Source organism: Perognathus longimembris, chromosome 13 (genome assembly GCF_023159225.1).
Source record: "Perognathus longimembris pacificus isolate PPM17 chromosome 13, ASM2315922v1, whole genome shotgun sequence".
Taxonomy (NCBI): Eukaryota; Metazoa; Chordata; class Mammalia; order Rodentia; family Heteromyidae; genus Perognathus; species Perognathus longimembris.
Genome location: NC_063173.1, coordinates 5,965,101 through 5,983,667, shown reverse-complemented (window position 1 = coordinate 5,983,667; position 18,567 = coordinate 5,965,101). Strand labels below are relative to the sequence as shown.

Here is an 18,567-nt window from a genome sequence, read left to right as displayed (position 1 = left end):
CTCCACAGAAGAACGCGCAAATTCAATTACAATAAGAGTATATCCTTCTCACCATTGTAACCCAACGCCTGGCAGTAGTTGGTATAGAGGGAAGCACTTGAAAACAACAAACAAACTACTATACTGCTGGGTTCTCAGGTGGCTCATCTGAGCTACTCCAGCTGATCGGGGTTGGGAGCCAGCCCAGACAGGAAAGCCGAGGAAACGCCTCTTTCCAATTAACTACCCCCAAAATGCACCAAATGAAGCTGTGGCTCAAGTGGTAGAGTGCTAGCCTTGAACAAAAAAGATCAGTGGCAGCACCCAAGTCCGAAGTTCAAGCCCCAAGGCGGGCAAAGGAAAAAAAAAAAAAAGAAGCAAGCTCCTTTGGGGGAAGGGGGCAATTACTGTACTGTACAGTGAGTGAAAAATTACTTAGTGCCCCGTGACTCCGTCTTGTGGGGTGAAGAAAGGCTGCCTGATCTTTAAAAAAAAAAACACAAATATTTTCAAACCGAGAAATAAGAATGGATAACAAGCCGGGTTGGGGATGGGGCAGGCGGAGACCTCGAAGAGGGAGGATGGTTCATTTGAGGAATAAGAGGCATTTTGGGGGTCTCGGGGTTGTGCCTCACTGGGAGATCACCCCTGAGGCTGGAGAGGCAGGCGGGCCTGAGGAAGAACGGGCTTCTTCTAAGCTCCCCGGAGGGCTTTAAACTCAACCCTGAAGGCAGACAGCCGCAGCTGGCAGGTCACACGGGCGCCCTGTCAGGGCTATCCGAGAGGGGACCCGACGGGGAGGGAGCCGGATAAAGCCGGGGAAGCGGCCGGGAGGCTCCCACCCCCAGCTACGCCGCAGTCCCCGGGTGGAGAGCAGGGGAAAGCGGGTTGACGTGCTCCGGGGACGCGCGCGGCAGGCAGACCGGCCCCAGGGGAGGCCCTCCACCCGCCGCCACGGCCGCCCGCGGAGGAGCGCAGACGCCGGTGCCGTGCTCGTGCTCCCCGAGAACCCCTTCCCCGCCAACTCCTCACCTGAGGCAGGGAACGGGGGACCCGCCCGGGCAAGGCCCAGCGGGCGCGCCGGAAGACTCCGGCCGGCAGCTTCCCCAGATGACTCTCAGTCGAATCTCCCGCGGCTCCTTCCGCCGGAAGTGACGTCAAGGCGTGGCTTTTCCCCCAGAGCCAATCGGAAACGCCGTTTCGGGGGGCGGGGCTTAGTCACCAAATCCCGCGAGCGTTCGGGAGCGACCATGTTGGTTCAACTGTGGGGAGAGACGGGGCTGGCGGGAGCGACCATTTTCACCCGAGTGCGGGTAGAGGCAGGGCTTGGACCCGAGCCGCGGTGCGTGCGGTCCGGCAAGCTGGCTTCGAAAGGCCGCTGGACCGCAGGGATGGGGCGGGGCCGGAGCCGGGGCCGGGGACATGCGGCCGAGTGGAGACGGGGTGCAGGCCGGGTGGAAGAGGACTGGAGCCGGGGCGGGGCGGGCCGCCGGCCGGGGGCGTTCCGGTGGACCGGGGAGCGGGTGGGCTGGCGTCGGCGTGCCGGGTGGCCCGGTGTCCGGAGCCGGGTTTGGGGAGCCGCGCTGCACTCCCGCTACCTGCGTGCTCTCCGGGCCCCGCGTCCGTCCGCGTCCGCGTCCCCGGAGGGCCGTGCGTGGCCGGCGGAGTTGGACGGGGCGGTCGCGCCTGCCCGTGCTGAGCTGTCAATAAACTTCCCGCCGAGTGCTGACGGGCGGGGCGGGGGCGGGCCGGCCTGGAGGAGGGGGCGGCGGCCGAGCCGGCTGCGGGGCTCGGGGCTTCCCGGGGGGCGGGGGTGGGGGAGGAGGAGCGGGTGTGCCGCGGGCGGAGCTGCGGGGCCGGGCCGGGCTGAGGGCTGCGCGCTGCTGCTGCTGAGGAGTCCGCCCGTCCGCCCTCCGGTCCTCCCGCCCGTCCCCGCGCGCCCGTCCCCGCGCCCGCCCGCCCGCGTCGCTGCCGCCGGCCGGAGCCATGGGCCCCCCGGCCCCGCCGCTCCTGCTCCTGCTCCTGCCGGTCCTGGCGCCGGGGGCCGCCCCCGCCGTCCACCCGGCCTTCTTGAGGGTCCTCGGCAGCCTCCTCGCACCACCACCCCAACCCACACCCCGCCCCACGGGCGCTCAGGGCTACTCGGTTCGTTACTTCCATCAGAAGGTAAGGGGGGGGAGCCGGGAGGGGCGGGCTTGGACCAGGTCCCGGGTCTCAACCGTCCGGGGTGGGGGGGACCCTGCCGCCCCGCCGAGCCGGTCCCGGAGCCCGCTCCGACCCAGGCCCCCCTCCCAGCGCCCGGACCCTCCCCGCGCCGTCCGAGGCCCGCTTCCCAACCGGTGGCCGAGTCCCACCTGCTCCACACCGGCCTCCCCCTTCCCCCCCCCCCCGCCCGATCGCGTGGTAGCGATCGCAGCTCTCGGTGAACCTTTATCTTAAAAAAGAAAAAAAAAAAACTATCTGTACTTCTGAAAGTTTCCTGCTTCTTGATCCCTCAGTCCGAACTCCTTCGGCTTTTTCCAGATCTAAACGGACGAAGGACCCCCGCACGGGAACCATGCCTTTGCCCCTTAGATAACGCCGACCATGAATGCAAAAGGCCAGCCCGATCCTCTTAGCATCAGATCCAAGTTTACTTTATGCACCCCCCCGCCCCTCTTTCTTTTTTTTGGGGGGGGGGGGAACTTTGGACAGTTCCTCTTTTCTGCAAGACTTGTTTCTCACAAAGTAAGTTGTAGGCACAGGTCAGTTTTTGAGGTGTGTGAGCTCGTCGTTAATTGTGCGGGTACCGTGGTTTGAACTCTACCATTTGAGCCAACCTCTCCACCTTCTCCCTCCCCGCACACTTAGTACTTTTCTGCTGGTTAACCCGGAGATGAGAGTCTCCATCTCTGTCTTGTCTACCAGACCTGGCTTTTTGAACCTTGACCCTCAGATCTCAGTTTGAATAGCTAGGAATTTAGGCATGAGCCACTGGCTTTGTACTGGGAATTAAAAACAAAAAACAAAAACCACACAACAGAAAACCTCCCATAGTTCTATAAGTATATCAAAGTTGGACTGATGTTAAAAGTATTCTGTATCTTCAGAGACTGGTAATTTTTTTTTTTTTTTTTTTTTTTTTTTGGCCAGTCCTGGGCCTTGGACTCAGGGCCTGAGCACTGTCCCTGGCTTCTTCCCGCTCAAGGGTAGCACTCTGCCACTTGAGCCACAGGGCCGCTTCTGGCCGTTTTCTGTATATGTGGTGCTGGGGAATCGAACCTAGGGCCTCATGTATCCAAGGCAGGCACTCTTGCCACTAGGCTATATCCCCAGCCCGAGACTGGTAATTTTTATACAGCTATTTGCTGCATCCTGTTACTAAAAGTAAAACTGGTGGCAAAACTTTTGGAATAGAAGATCTATAAAATCTCTGGGAATGATGAAAAGAAATAAGCAGCCGAGAGGGGAGTGGACGGGGAAGGTGATAACGAATGATTTATTCTTTGTTCCACTTTCCTTTGCTGGCCCTTTCACTCTTTAGAAGTATAATTTGAAACTGGTTCTTTGCCTGCTTTAGGTGATTTCCAAATTATGTTTGGGTTTACTTAGCTTACCTTTGTTCAATTTGGTATTACTTTTGTCCGTTAGACACAGATTCCACATATATGCTTAGTGCCATAATAATTTCCTTATGTCGGGGCTGGGGATATGGCCTAGTGGCAAGAGTACTTGTGAGGCCCTGGGTTCAATTCCCCAGCACCACATATACAGAAAATGGCCAGAAGTGGCGCTGTGGCTCAAGTGGCAGAGTGCTAGCCTTGAGCAAAAAGAAGCCAGGGACAGTGCTCAGGCCCTGAGTCCAAGCGCTAGGACTGGCAAAAAACAAAAAAACCTTACACATAAGTTTTCATTCCGTATTCAGAGTAGTTATCAGTTTCTGGATGGTGGATTTTTAGTTTGGATTGTGTGTAACTCAACTTGTATTTTTAGTGTTTGGGATCAAGCCAAGGCCTTCCATATATGAAGCAAATACTCTATTACTAGCTATATCTCCACCCTTTGGCTTTTAGTGGACATAGAGCCTTGTTATGTAGCCAGGATAGCCTTGAACTTGGTGATTCTCCAGCTTCTGACTCCCACCCTTGGGATTACAGGCATGCCTCCAAACTCTTATGCCTTTATTTATTTATTTTTATTTATTTATTTATTTTTTGGCCAGTCCTGGGGCTTGGACTCAGGGCCTGAGCACTGTCCCTGGCTTCTTTTTGCTCAAGGCTAGCACTCTGCCACTTGAGCCACAGCGCCACTTCTGGCCATTTTCTGTATATGTGGTGCTGGGGAATCGAACCCAGGGCTTCATGTATATGAGACAAGCACTCTTGCCACTAGGCCATATCCCCAGCCCACCTCTTATGCCTTTAATAATAAAATTATTAATGTAACTAAGGCTGAGTTTCTATTTAAGATTTTATTTTTATCAGACTTTATGGTTTGTCTGTTATATGTCTGTCCAAGTGACAAACCTGCCCAGCTTTCTTTATATCCACATGAAGGACATTATGAAATGGCTTCTGTAAATAGCCTTAGTCCATGGAGTTGTCTGTCCCCTGCTTAGAAATCTTTCATAACCATGATTGCAGATAAAGACCAAACTTTCTGCATTGAATCCATTGGTCCTCACTGCTTAACACCAGATTGCCGCCTTGGGGTAGCCTCCTGGCCCAACTCCACACACTTCCTCTTAGCCACATTGGAGCAGCAGATTCCTGTGAAAAGTTCTGTCTGCAATACTGTCTCTCCTCTATGCTAAACTCACCCTTACCTCAGCTAGCTGAAAGGTCACCCTTCTGTGAAGCCTTGTCTTCTTTAGGGCAGTGTAGTTCGTCTTCTTTCATTTTGCCCACTTATACTAGTTTGTGTGTGTCCCTCCAAGCTAGACTGTACTCTTTAGTTCCTAGAAGAGCTTAGAAAAAGCATAAGAGTTTTCCATTTCCAGTTTTGGAGGAGGGTTGGAAAAGGACTGGCAAATATCCAGTACAAAAGATGGCAAGAAGAAGCAGTTCCTAAAACCCCAAGCAGCAGGCCATGGAAATGGGTGAAATATGGCTTTCAAGCAGAAACGAAAAGATGAGGACATTTAGGGGGGAAAAATGTGTGTATGTGGGAGGTGGAAGGACTCCTTGACTGAATGTATAATCAAGAAATATGGCAAAAAGTAAGCAGTTCCTTAGACCTTTGGTTCCATTCTTATTTAAACAATGGGATCCCATGTTTTTGCACCTCTTGCCACCTATAGCTAGAATGAAATGTTGAGTCTTACTGTGTTTCCAAAGAGAGAGTGGGTGGTTGATGGAGACTTGCTTTCATGGCTGTATCTCTGGAAAAAAGAATGTGGAAAGTGTAACATAAATACACCAACTTGCCAGTGACACACACCATCTTATTTCCCACTTGCTTGGAACAGAGCTGGGTATGTGACAGCCCAGGGCAGGAGACAGGAAATACTGGTTTTGGAGTGCCCTGAAGATGAGACCTTACTCCACCAGTCACTTACCCACCTCACCACCCACTCAGCGCTTCTTTCTGTGTCAGCACTGGGCTAGGTCCTGGGGAGGTAGAGATGATTGCATTGTACCTGTTCACCACTCAAACTTGTATCTGGAAAACAGGGAAAAGCTCTCAAAGTTTTATAATTCCTTGGCATTCCTATGGCTACAACTCACACTCTAAAAAAAAAAAAAAATCACTGAGTAAGTAATGTTTATTTAATAATTTCCTCTTTATAATAACTTACCCATCTGGTATGAATATATGCTAAGACATGATAAAAGGAACTTACTTATTTGTTCAGTACTTAAAAACAATTGAAAATATGTGATAGGAAAAATGGTAAATATTTTTATACTCACAATCCTTCCTCCCTCCCTCCTCCCTTCCTTCCCTCCTTCCTTCCTTCCCTTCCTCCCTCTCTCTCGCTCCTCTCCATCTTTTCCTCTCTCTTTCCTTTCCCTCCCTCCCTCCATCTCTGTCCTCCCTCCCTCTTTCCTTCCCTCCCTCTTTCCTTCCCTCCCTCCCTCCCCCTTTCCTTCCCTCCCTCCCTCCCTCCCTCCCTCCCTCCCTCCCTCCTTCCTTCCTGTCCGTCCATCCTTGTGCTAGGCAAATGCTCCACCAGGCCCTACATAGCTGTTTTGAATTATAATTTCTTTTTGAAACACTTTTTTTTGTGTGATACTGGAGTTTGAACTTGGGGCCTCATGCTTACTAGACAGGTACTGTACTACCTAACCAGTCCTCTATCCCTTTTTAGGCTGTTTGTTTTTGAGATAAGAGTCTTGCTTTCTACCCAGAAGCATGACTGGAACATGGTCTGCTATCTTACATTTCCTGTTGTGGCTGGGATGACAGACTTGTCTGTGCCACTACACCCAGCTACTGATTGAGAAGGGGTCTTGCATGTTATGCCTGGGCTGGCTTCAAAAGGTAATCCTCTCGATCTCAGCCTCCCAAATAACGAGAATTCTAGATGTCAGCCGTCAGCACCTGGCTGAAATAGAGTGTTTAACTCTGTCTCATACAGGTTTGACTTAATCAAGTAATTAAGGAATATTCTTAGTCAATTTTTAATCTGTTTTTTTTCCAAGATCTGTGATTTCTTAACATCATGATGCCTCCGCCTTTTATAGTAATAAATTGTAATAAAACTGTTATGTCTGTATTTTTTTTTATTTCTTTGCATTCAGTCGTTATGACCATCTTGTGGATGAATAGAAGTGAAACTACTGTTTTTAGAAGTGAAACTACTGGGCTTCAGAAAGATTGGGGAAGAAAAAAACACAAAGCAACCCAGCCCATTTGAATCCCAGCTACTTGGGAGGTAGAAATCGGTAGGGTTGTGGATGAGACCAGCTCAGGCAAAAAGGTTGCTGGAACTCTATCACAGCCAGTCAGCTGGGTGTGGTGGTGCACCTCTCTGATCCCAGCTTTGCTGGAGAGAGAGTTAGAATCTCAGCCCAAGGCCAGCCCTGAGCAAAGACGAGAAACTGTTCAAAGAATAAACCAAAAAGGGCTGGAAGCATACTTAAGTGCCAAGCCCCAAGTTCAAGCCCCAATACAGCCCAAAAGGAAGAAAGTACAAGCAGCACGGTGCCACCTATATAGTGAGACCGGAAGCAAGAGAACAGGGAGGTGCCACTTTTGCTCTGTGCCAACAACTCACTTTCACAATAACTCTAGGCGTTAGTCCCTCTGGGGACAATGCCTCCAAGTGACCTAATTAAACAAACGTCCGTAGTCTTCACCTCTTAAAGATCCCCCCCACCAACATCTCTATGCTGAGGGCCAAGCTTCCCGTACCTGTGCCCTTGGGGGACAGACCACATCCAAACCATAGCACATGTGTCTCCAGGTACACTCAAGTGCCTGTTGTGTGCGAGGCACTGTTGTAGGCACTGAGGGAAGAGCCTTTGTAGACCCGGGGAAGATCATTTAGAAGCTCAGAGGCAAGTGTGTCTGGGAAGAGCAAGTGTCTAAGGCCATTCTGGCTGGGGGACGAGTCCAAGGGACAGCTGGTAGAGAAGGACAGAAGGACGCCTCAAAGTGAGCTGGGCCATGTGAGCACAGGAGGGCCACTGTCGAGGATTTACATCTTAGCCAGGTGCGGGTGGCTCATACCTGTAGTCCTGGCTGCTACTCAGGAGCCTGAGGTTTTTAGGATCAAGGTTCAAAGCCAGCTCAGGTGGGAAAGTCCACGAGACTCTTATCCCCAACAAGCCACTGAAAAGCCAGAAGTAGAGCTGTGGCTCTAGCGGTAGAGCGCCAAAATGCTAAGGGACAGAGCCCTAGGACTGGCACAAAAGAAAACAGAAACCCAGGAGATGAGAAATGTTTGGAGCACTAGGATCCAAAGAGTGACAGTCTGACCAAGGCACTAATGTTTTAACAGACGTGTTCCAGCTGTTGTGCTGAGACTGTAGAGGGGAAGTGGGTGATGGCAGAAAATCTTTGAGGTGATGTTGGCTATAGCGCTGTAGTACTTCCAGTTCTGGGTATTTTTAAAGAGATAGCTGAAGGGTAGTTGATGAATTCGATATGGGGTGTGGGGTGAAGAACAGAGGCTGACTGCTAGATGAACAGTTGGGAAGATAGGCCTGCTGTTTTCTCTGACGTGGAAGGCTGTAGAAGTAAGTTTGGGGAGGGAAGGAGAGGCAGAACTTGCTTCTAGATGTGATATTTGAGTTTGGGCTCAGAAGAAAGGTGGAAAGAGGGAAGGTGACTAAGACACCCAGACTTCTTTTGTGTCTGTGAATCTGAAAGCACAACTTCAGGTGCACAGCTGCAGGGAGAAGCAGGTGGTGCGGGAAGGCAGAGCTGGAAGCCACATTAGACAGAGACCAGACATATCGCACTTCAGATTTACAAAAACAGATCATAAAACGCTAAGCAGAACAATAGTGAGGGGAGAACCCCCCCCCACCTTCCTCCTACCCATCCGGTCTGTAAGTAAAAGATCAGGGGGGTTGGGGAGAGCCCCACAGTCCATCTGCAAAGGCAAAGTTTAGGATGGGAGCTTTTGATGTTTCGTTGTGGAGATTCTGAATGTCTGAGTGAAAACCAGACTTCCTCCTGGTAGGCCAGCTATCAACTCAGAATGATCAAGAGTCTACACATATACCTGCTACTCGAGACTACAGGCATACTGTCCCTGTGACGCTCGTTTTCTGGCTGCGCAATTCAAACCTAACAAGCACGTAAGATTGCAAGCTACAATTCTTCAAGGAAATAAGCAGATATGTGTACATTTATGCGGTACAATGTGCATTAGGAAGGTTTTTATGAGGAAGGGTCATCGAACCTGAAAGAAAGGAGAGCAGAGCGACGAAGGCCCTATGGCTCGTCTTTCCCCTGTGGTCCTGGCAGTTAGGTGGGGTTGTTCCCGTTCCTATCTGTTATTTCACTCATGTAGGGCTGGCCCTGTGGCAGCCATCTGGGTGGTGACTGGGTTCCCCCAGCTTTCTGCAAAGCCCCTCCCCTCGCTCCTCCCCTGGGTTGTCACACTAATCACCTCTGCTGTTCCACTCACTCTTCTGCTCAGAGCCGATATAAGTCTTTCTATTGTTTGCTTTATTCAGAACTCAGTCCTGGAGCATGCGAAGCCTTTCACTCTGACCCCAGCCCACCTTTCCAGTGGGCTTATCTATTCCACACACACACGCTTTCCTGTCTCTGTTCCTTAGCCTACCTTGTTCCCTCGGTCTGGAATGTCTCCTGACCTCTGGCTGCTGTATCACTCCCGTCCACGTCTTAAGTCCTGTCTTAGAAACCGTCACCTCCGGAAGCCAGTCGCCTGGACAGTGTGGGACTGATCAGATCTTTCTTTATACTTCTGTCTTGGCCTAGTTTTTCTTCTTTTAGAGGTAGTGGGATTTGAACTCAAGGCCTTACACTTGTGCAGGAATTCTATATGTATTAGAACTAGGAAAGGGAAAGGGAATACCAAAATCGAGAGACAAAGGATAAAAAGACAAACGATTCCAAAAGGAATACTTACAAAACCATTTGGTGTAAGCCAACTGTACAACTCATGGTGTGGGGGGAGAGGGAGGAGGGAGGGGGGAAATGAGGGAGGAGGTAACAAGTTGAACAAGAAATGTACCCACTCTCTTACATATGAAACTGTAACCCCTCTGTAATTCACTTTGACAATAAAGGGAAAAAATGGAAAAAAATGCTAGGTTCAATCACTAGCACCAAGACAATAGTTTAAAAAAATAAAGACAGCTTCTATGGTAGTTGTGTTTCATTCGTATTTACTAGACTGCTATAGTGAATGTCTTGTGGTTTTCATTTTGCATTTGTGTGTGTATATATCTCTCTATACAGATTTTTATATATAAATCTTTACTTTCTCTTACATATATGTGAGCTCAAGTTACTCAGCAATGCCACAACTGGCAACAGAAAAGCAGCTGCATGTCTCTGGCAAGTCTATTGTGCTATCTTGCTTGCTGTTCATATTTTGTGGACTGCTGGCATCGTTAGGAAAACGTAGGTTGCTAGAGTCTGATTTCCTTTGGAGCATTCTCTGAGCAGGGCTGCATTGGGGTTACAGTCTGTAGAAGAGCAAGGAGAACTTGCCCATTGCCCTCCGAAAGTTTGCTGACATAAACTGAAAGCAGACAGATGAAATAGGAGAAAAGGTAAATATATTGACATGTATCAAGAAGTATTTCAGGTGTGTCATCACTTTCAACATAGTGTCCAGTATGTATCACTGCTGCATTTATTCACCCTTTGTCCCTCCATTTTTGTATTCTCCACCACTTCCCCAAACAGATAAGCTAGGCGCTTTTTGTAGGCTTTCCTGATACGCGTGTGGTTAGTGTGTCCGGACAGCATCATTGTGATTTAATAACCCCATTTTAAAAAGGAAACGCAAAACAAACAATGGCTTTGATTCATCCCATAAGAAAGCAAGGAAGTAGTTGTTATCCTTTGCCAGTACATTTTTATTTTTACGCAGTTTGAACCATGGGTCACACTGCAGACCCTGTCCTTTAAAACTGTCGGAAACCTCTGCCACTTCCCGAGTGCGATGGCCTCTTCCAGGAGGGAGCAGGAGGTCACGGCGGGGCGGAAATGCCTTAGCCACAGCTCTCCTTGGTGCTGAACGGCTCCTCTCCCCAGGCTTTCTTGTGGTTATTTTGAGTTGGAATCCGATGGGCTTTTCTGTCCAGGCTGGCTTTGAGCCACAATCCTCAGATCTCAGCCTCTGGTGGAGGCAGGATGACGGGCCTGAGCCACCGAGGCCCAGCTGAACAATCGGCTTTAAATGACTATACACAGGCCATGGAGACCAAAGCAGAGTGTTTGTGTGTGTTTTTGTATATGTGGTCTAATATGTGTGTGTGTGTTTCTATGTAATAATATGTTTATGTTTCTGTATGTAGATTTAAAGGGAAAAGAGATTTGCTGTGCATCTCTTGGTGACCTCAAGGGTAGCCACCTTGCATCTCGCTTGCCAGAGACTCTGAAAGGCCTGTGAGCACCCAGGCACAACTGTGTTGTGCACAGTCACACAAGTTGGGGGGGCTTGTAGCTGACGATGCACATCTCAAGAAGCGCATTTCCTGCGGTGTGCATGCGAAGTGAAGCAGCGTATCCTACTCTCCCCCCCCACCCCCGCTCACCTGGTGTATGTGGCGTTGATCAGATGAGCTCTGCTCACAAACTGACCGCAACTGCCGAAAGATAATAATCAGAACCCCCCCCCCAAAAAAAACCAAACCCAATAGCACAGAGATCCACCTTTAAAAACATAAGCAAAGAAGTAAATTTGCAAGGAGGAAAAACAAATCTCCGATTCGGACTCGCGATTATGTGTGCCGGGCATTACACATGGGTCATCTGGGTCATCTCGTTGCTGTGTACACGCTGCGGGCTCCCCCTCCCCCCTCCTCCCTGGCCCTCCATTCCAGCTTCTGTTCAGGCCAGCTGCGTGGTGGGGGACTTCCTCTTTCCCTTCCAGTCCAGCCTCACTGGGCTCTGCTGACACCATACCTCTTCGACTGACCCACGCCGGTTTGAGCTATCCTTCCTCTGGTTCCTACTGTCTGCAGCACTAATTTACCTGTTTGCTGTGTTCTACTGGGAGAGCTGCCTGGAATGAAATTGTATCTTCAAGTAGAACTGTCACACACACAAGGGCATAGGGGCCATTTAGATTTCTTTTTTTTTTTTTTTTTAAGAAAATAGAACGAATTTCAAGTTCTGAAGCTTGGTTGCTCAGTAGTATTCAAATTTGCTCAAAAAAAAAATTGACGACCTGCTCAACTGAGTTTATGACCCACCGTTGATTCACGACCTTGATTTTGTTCCTGTTGGTCAAAATCATATAGGTCTACAAAGGTGGACATTTCTTTCATAATAAAGATAGGTTGGAGGTGTGGCTTAGTAGAGTGCTAGCCAGTGAGGGAGAGTGGCAGGTACCCAGTTCAAGTCCTGGTCTTGGACCTTAAAGGAAAGATAGAGAGCGGGAGAGAGAAGAAGTAAGCGACCCATAATAGGTGGGTAGCGCACACGTTCGTTTCCTTCCTTTTAGTCTTCTCTAGGTTTTTGTTGTTGTTATTTTGACTGTCATCCTCCCACTTCTGCGTAGCTGGGATTACAGATGTGAATTGTCACTCCCAGCTTGGTGGTTGAGGTGTGAGCTCACTGATGTTTTGCCTAGGCTGGCATAAAACTTCAATTCTGCCCGTCTTCGTCCCTGCATGACTGGGATTACGGGAATGAGTCCTCAGCTTCTGTCCGTCCTTATGTTTCTTTCTTTCTTTCTTTTTTTAAATTCACCATCTTGCTTTTCCTCCCAGTGTTCATGTGCTCGTATAATTAGAGGGTTCCCTGAGGTTTTCTGTTGTGTTTCCAAAAACTAACAAGAGTGAATGAAACACAATACCATGAGGGTTTTGTGGATCACTAAAAAGACCGCCTCCAAAGTGGAGACCTCTAGGGGATGAAAAGACTCCCCCTTGTGCATAGTTGTAATTATCTTCTTATGGGAGGCAAGAATGTAATTGTTAAGGGAGGGGGTCCTGTCGTGGCGGAGAACTCTAATGACTGTCCCTGAGTCAATTTGCTTCAGAATGTGCTGCTGCTTTTCCACTGATTTACTTACTTATTTATTCTTGAGTGAAACATATCTTTGTGGAAGAGTTTTTCTTGGTTGTATTCTTTGTATATTTTTTTTCTGTCTTTGATAGTTCCTTTGTTTTTCTGGCCTCAATAAAGACAGAATTGTACCTGCGTTTCAGATTCTTCACAATCACATGCCCAATCTGAAAACACCCAAGTGGTTGTGATGTGTTTTTATTAATACCACACTACACAATTATTGATGGCCATCTAGCATCAGGTTATTTGTTATAATCGGACAAACTGTTGAGCTGTTGCTCTGGCCATGGGCTTGTATGCAGTCTACCTGGAATGTTTGTAGCTCTGTGAGGAAAGTGTTAGTAGCTTCCTTTCAAAACAAGGCAGCCCAGGTTCAGACATGGGAAGCGCTTGCAGGACATGGACATTATTAGCAGGAGATGCGCCGCAGTCAGCTTCACCTTTGGACTCTCAGGCTGCTGACTTTCAACACAGTGACCACACAGCCAGGTGGCTGCTACGCTGAGGGCCCTAAGAGGATGGGAGGAGACGGAGGGTGGCACCCGCCCCCCCCCCCCCCCCCGCCTGGACTTGTGCTGAAAAGCCTTGCAGAGGTACAGCACTTAGGGGGGACACTTGGGGGAGGAGGATGTCTTTTGTAAGACATTGCATTTGGAGGAAATTCATCTACCGGAGTCTGGAGACTTGATTAGGTCTGTTCTACCACTGATGTCCAAAATACAAAGGGGAACTGGGCAACATGTAGAAGAGGGGTGCTGGGGATGGGTAGGCTGGGTCCCAGGACAGGCCTCAGCTCAGGGGGTTTGCTTTTACTCTATCCCTGGAGCCACCGCTTGGTTAAGTTGTGTCTTCTCTCTGCCTTTACCTGGGGCTTGAACTCTGGTCCTGGGTTCTGTCCCTGAGCTCCTTTTTGCTCAAAGTAGTGCTCTATCACTTGGGCCACACCTCCATCTCTGGCCTTTTCTGTGACTCATTGTAGATAAGGATCTCGTGGACTTTCCTGCCCAGCTGGCTTTGAGCCTCAATCCTCAGATCTCAGCCTCCTGAGGAGCCAGGATTACTGGGGTGAGCCACAGCATCCGGCTGTATCTCTACTTTGTTGCCAAATAAAGACTGTTCTTACTCTCATTCACAATGCACATTTCTTTCTTTCTTCTTTTTCTTTTCTTGTCAGGACCAGGACTTAAACTTACAGCTTTTGTACTCACCTGGCCTGCTTGCTCGCTACTGACACACTACCACTTGAGCTCTGTGTCCAGCCTGGCATTTTACTGGTTAACTGGAGAACTGAACTATAATCCTCTGATCTCAGCCTCCTGAGTAGCTAGGATCACAGGCGTGAGCAGCTTCAGACATTTTCACTTTCCATCTCCTCCCCCACACCGTGGCTTCCTTGAGAACAAAGAGTGTGCCTTTTATCTTTGCTGCCAGGATTGCTGGGGGTGGGGGGTGGGCATGGAGGAGGTGCTGGGAGGAGGGACACCGTGCCGATGGGAGTCACCTGTGTTGACCACTCTTCCGCATCCTCCAGGTTGAGTTCAGTGTTCACTTACCTTGTCACAATCTGCTCATGTGTCCCTAGGGTGCTGTACTACGCCTGAGGGAGAGATGGTGGAGTCTCCCTCAGGGTCCCAAGAGACCAGGCAGATGTGACCAGTGTCGCCTAAGGCCACTCCGAGCCACCTGGTCTTCTGCTGTCACGTCACACGCCACACTTCTCCTCTGTTCAGGTCCACGGTCATTGGAGGCCGAAGGGCTGTGTGCGTGGTGTTTTGTGCAACGAGGTGACAGCGATGGGGGGGGGGAGGGGGCCTGTGGCATGGCAGGAAGCGCATAGCTTCTCCCCTTCCCGGCACTCCTGTGGAGGACACGTGGGGTAGCAGTGTTGTACACAGAGCCCAGGGCAGACTGAGGAATCCCGAGAGGGGCGGCCGTCCACACCCGCCCGCTGCAGTCTATACATCCTAACTCACAACATGGCTGCCTTGGAGGTTATACGAGTGCAGGAGACGTAAGACGTGCATATAGAAGTCACAGTGAAGGCTAAGCCTAAAAGCGTTGCAATTGAGCTAGAGCTGCCGCACTTAACTACAGGAGCGCAAATAAAGCCGGGCTGCTCCCTGCGCGAAGTGACACCCGACCGAACTCCGTGGCCCTCTCCTCCCATCTGCGTGTGAATAGCCGGGACAGTGGTCGTCATCTCCAAGATCCCTTCTCCGGCCACCCGTCAAAACGCAGGCTTGCCTCTGCCCCTGTTTCTCAGGATGCCTGTGCGGGTACTGTGGCTAAGCACTCTTGTGTTCTGTCACCGAACGCGAAGCTCAGGCCCCGCGGTGAGTGCTCAGGTGAACGCAGGCCAGCTGCGGACCAGGGCGAGTCCCTCATCCCCTTAGGCCTGGGTGGTCTTCAGCCCACAGTGGGTTGCAGTGGATTGAGCGCGTCCGGAAGTCATTGGCGAAGCCACTCGATTGCCTTTGAATTTGCTGTGACTGCCCGAGCCTTTTGGTTTCAGTTGAGGATATCCTTTTTCCCGTCCGTCCGTCATTGTTTTCTACGGTGCTCAGAACAATGTAGTTTGTGGAGTGTGTATTTAAGAAGATGATAAGAAATCCCTGGAGACCAGGCTGCAGTGAAATCAGCATTGGAAATAGGATGTTGGAGTTTCCCCGGGAGGAAAAAACTTAGGTATTACTTTCTTTGGTTGCTTCCTTTTGTGGTTATGATTATTGCGGGGGGGCTTTGTAAAGTTTACTTTCTTTTCCCCCTGAGTGCCTCAAAATTATGTATTTTGCAATGCGATGGGACCAATTTATTTTAAGGCCATTTCTAAAAAAGGAAACATTATAGGTTTTCTATTTCAGTCCTTCCCACTCTGTGATTTGTAGAAGATCTTGCCTGAGGAAGATGAGTTGTATTTTAACAAAAACAAAAGAGAATCAGGCAAGCAAGCAAAAACAAACAAACCAAACAAGTAGTTTCTTGCCAGGTGCTGTAATCCTAGCTATTCTGGAGACTGAGATCTAAGGACAGAAGTTTGAAGCCAGTTCAGGTGGGAAAGTCTGGGAGACCCTTATCCCCAATTAATAATAATAATAACAAAGCCAGATGTGGAGCAGTGGCTCAGCTTCAAGTCCCGGACCGGCACACGCACAAAAGCCGTTTCCTAACTCAGCAGAAGTAACTAGGTTCAGATTGTGGTCCCTTGGCGTCCTTTGTCTCATGGGAGTAGAACGTGGAATGTATGTTTGAGAGCAATTAGGGTATCCCTCTGTCCGATTCTTGAAACCGTTTTGGAAAAAGAGAATGGAAATAGACGGTGTCTTGCTAACATCTGTCCAATGCGACCAGGGAGCCTTGGGCCTCCCCCAGTCCAGCGGGGCCCTCCGTGTTCAGCTCCGTGCTCAGGCCTTGCAGAGCCGCTTGTGAATGGGTGACAGTGGTGGCTGCCACTGCACAAAAGCCGTCCTTTTGCTGACCGCTGGCATTGTCACTGTGCTCATTCTCCGGTATTATGGTTTTGCAAATAAACATTGCTGCATCTGTAATAACTGAAGAGGGACCTTGCTTTGAAACCTGCTTATTGTTCTTATAATTGTCTCCCACGGGGACTTTTCAGTGACCCCTCCCCTGCCCCTCCTTTCCACTAGTCTGCCTTCCCCCAGAGCAGCTGGAGTGATCTTCAAATAAATCAGAGTACGTCTTGACGCACTACGAGATGGTGCCATCATAATGAAATTCGGGCTCCCTGTCCTAGTGGGTTTGAATCAGCCCCTAAGCCTTCTCTCATAACACCCCTCTCCTTGTTTACCACATCTCAGGCTTCAGCTCCAATGCCACCTCCCTGGAGAGGCTTTCTGTACTAATTTCTTCCTTATTCGTGTGTGTGTGTGTGTGTGTGTGTGTGTGTGCACTGTTACTGAAGCTTGAATTCAGGGCCTTGTGCCCTTGGCTTTTTTGCTCAAGGCTAGTGCTCTATCACTTGAGCCATACCTCTATCCTGGCTTTTTTTTTTTTTTTTTTTTGCTGGCTAATTGGAGATTAAACATTTTATACATGAGTTGGCTTCAAACCTCCATCCACAGATCTAAGTATCCTAGGTCGCTAGAATTACATGTGCGAGCCAGTGCTGGCTATATTAGTTTTCATAAGGAAGCTGTAACAAAGACCAGACTGAGAGGCTAAAACAAAGGAAATGTATTCTCTCCATGCGGAGACCACGTGCCAAACTCAAGGCTCGGGCTGGATAGGTTTCTTCTTTCTTGGTGGCTCAGAGAGACACTTCCATGCCTGTCTCCAGGCTTCTGGTGGCCGTTGGTGGTTCTTGACACCATTCATTGCCGCATGAGCATCTTCTTGCACATCTGCATTTTTTTCATAGCATTCACTTTAACTTGTTCTACTCTACATAGCTTACGAAGTCGATGAACTTTAACAACAACATCACTTCCTCTGTTTCATATGATATGTACATTACGTTCCTTTTGCATCTGCATTTTTGTATGGCATTTTCCTTTCCATGCTTCTCTCTGTGTCTCTGTTGGTTTCTCTGTCTCTGTCTCTCTGTCTTTGTGCTGGTCCTGGGGCTTGAACTCAGGGCCCGGACACTGTCCTTGAGCTTTTTACTCAAGGCTAGTGCTCTGCCACTTGAGCCACAGTTCCACTTCTGGCTTTTTTGGTACTTAACTGCAGATAAGAAAATAACAGGCTTTCCTGCCTGTGCTGGCTTTGAACCTCAAACCTTAGCTCTTGACCTTCTAAGTAGCTAGGATTACAGGAATAAGCCACCAGCACCAGGCACTGTCCTTCTTTTAAAAAATAACAATAATAGTCCTGTTGTATTAAGGATCCTCCTACTCTAGCTTGACCTCATCTTAGGTAATTGCATTGTCAATGACGCTCTTACCGTATAAGGTCCCATTCAGAGGTCCTAGGAGAGATAGGAACTTGGGAGGGAATGCTCTTCATCTCTCCCTTCCCTGCCTCTGAATTGCGTCAGTGGCGACGCATCTGTGAATGAGTTCCTGAGCAAGGCAGAGCTGGTTGGACCTTATGTCGTATGTGCTATTCAGTCCTGAGTAGGGGTAAGAGGATCTGGACAGGGCATTATGTGGAGAACAGTAAGAACTGGGCTTCTCAGGTGAAGAAGATTAAGTAAGCCCTTGCAGCCTGCCGCAGGAGGAGGCATGGATTGCGAGAGTGGATTAGGCTATCCGACTACAAGCCTGTGCTCCTGCGTGTGAGAAGCCTGCCACTGTCTTGTTGAGCGTTGGAGTATCCTTATCCCTTCCATTATACCAGATACTAGCCTCCGTTTCTCAAAAAAATGGAGCATAGTATATGGTCATAACAGTGGTATATGAGAATAACAATTCCTAACAAGGGATCATAAGGCACGAAAAAAATTAGTGCTATATCATCCTATGCTTAACTAAACAGGGAAACAGAGACCTGTTATGCTTGTAATATATCATTATGTACTTTTAGAGTGTCTTTGAAGTGCCTACATTTTGTATATTTGTGATCTGGCAAGAAATTTTACTTTCTAAAATGAAATACATCCAACACAGTTGAGAGTACTTGCAATGGATGCAAAGCATGCACTCTTTAGCTTGTCACTGAGCCACTACTTACCAGCCGTGCTTACAGACATCGGTGACTCAGCCATGCACAGACATCCTAGCCTTATGAGTGTCTGCTTCTGCAAGCAGAAAGAGTTTCTTACATTCTGATTTGCAAGCAGATTGTAGCAGCCTGATGGTTCTGTCTGGTAGATTTTGTACTTCTGGGCGTATACCTCCGCAGCATAGAGACCAGGAGTGACCTTGACTCTCTCGCCCTTATCTTCTGTCACGGCCTCCCTATGAATATTCTAATCATCTCGCCTCTGCCTTGGTGTGTGTGTCTCTCCTGAATGAAGCAAGCTTAGAACTGCACAGTGGT

General features: G+C 49.3%; 1 protein-coding gene across 2 annotated transcripts in view; it reads left to right on the top strand.

The window, feature by feature from the left end:
* Window positions 1-1,831: 1,831 nt before the first annotated feature.
* The window catches only part of LOC125361713 (prolylcarboxypeptidase), a 49,692-nt gene continuing 32,956 nt past the window's right edge, over window positions 1,832-18,567 (top strand). The window contains exon 1 of one of the 2 annotated variants that reach the window (XM_048360293.1): window positions 1,832-2,145. In XM_048360293.1, coding sequence (XP_048216250.1) covers window positions 1,966-2,145 — 180 coding nt within the window. In that variant the 5' untranslated portion in view covers window positions 1,832-1,965. The remainder of the gene's footprint in view (window positions 2,146-18,567) is intronic. The other variant, XM_048360294.1, reaches the window with a different exon arrangement.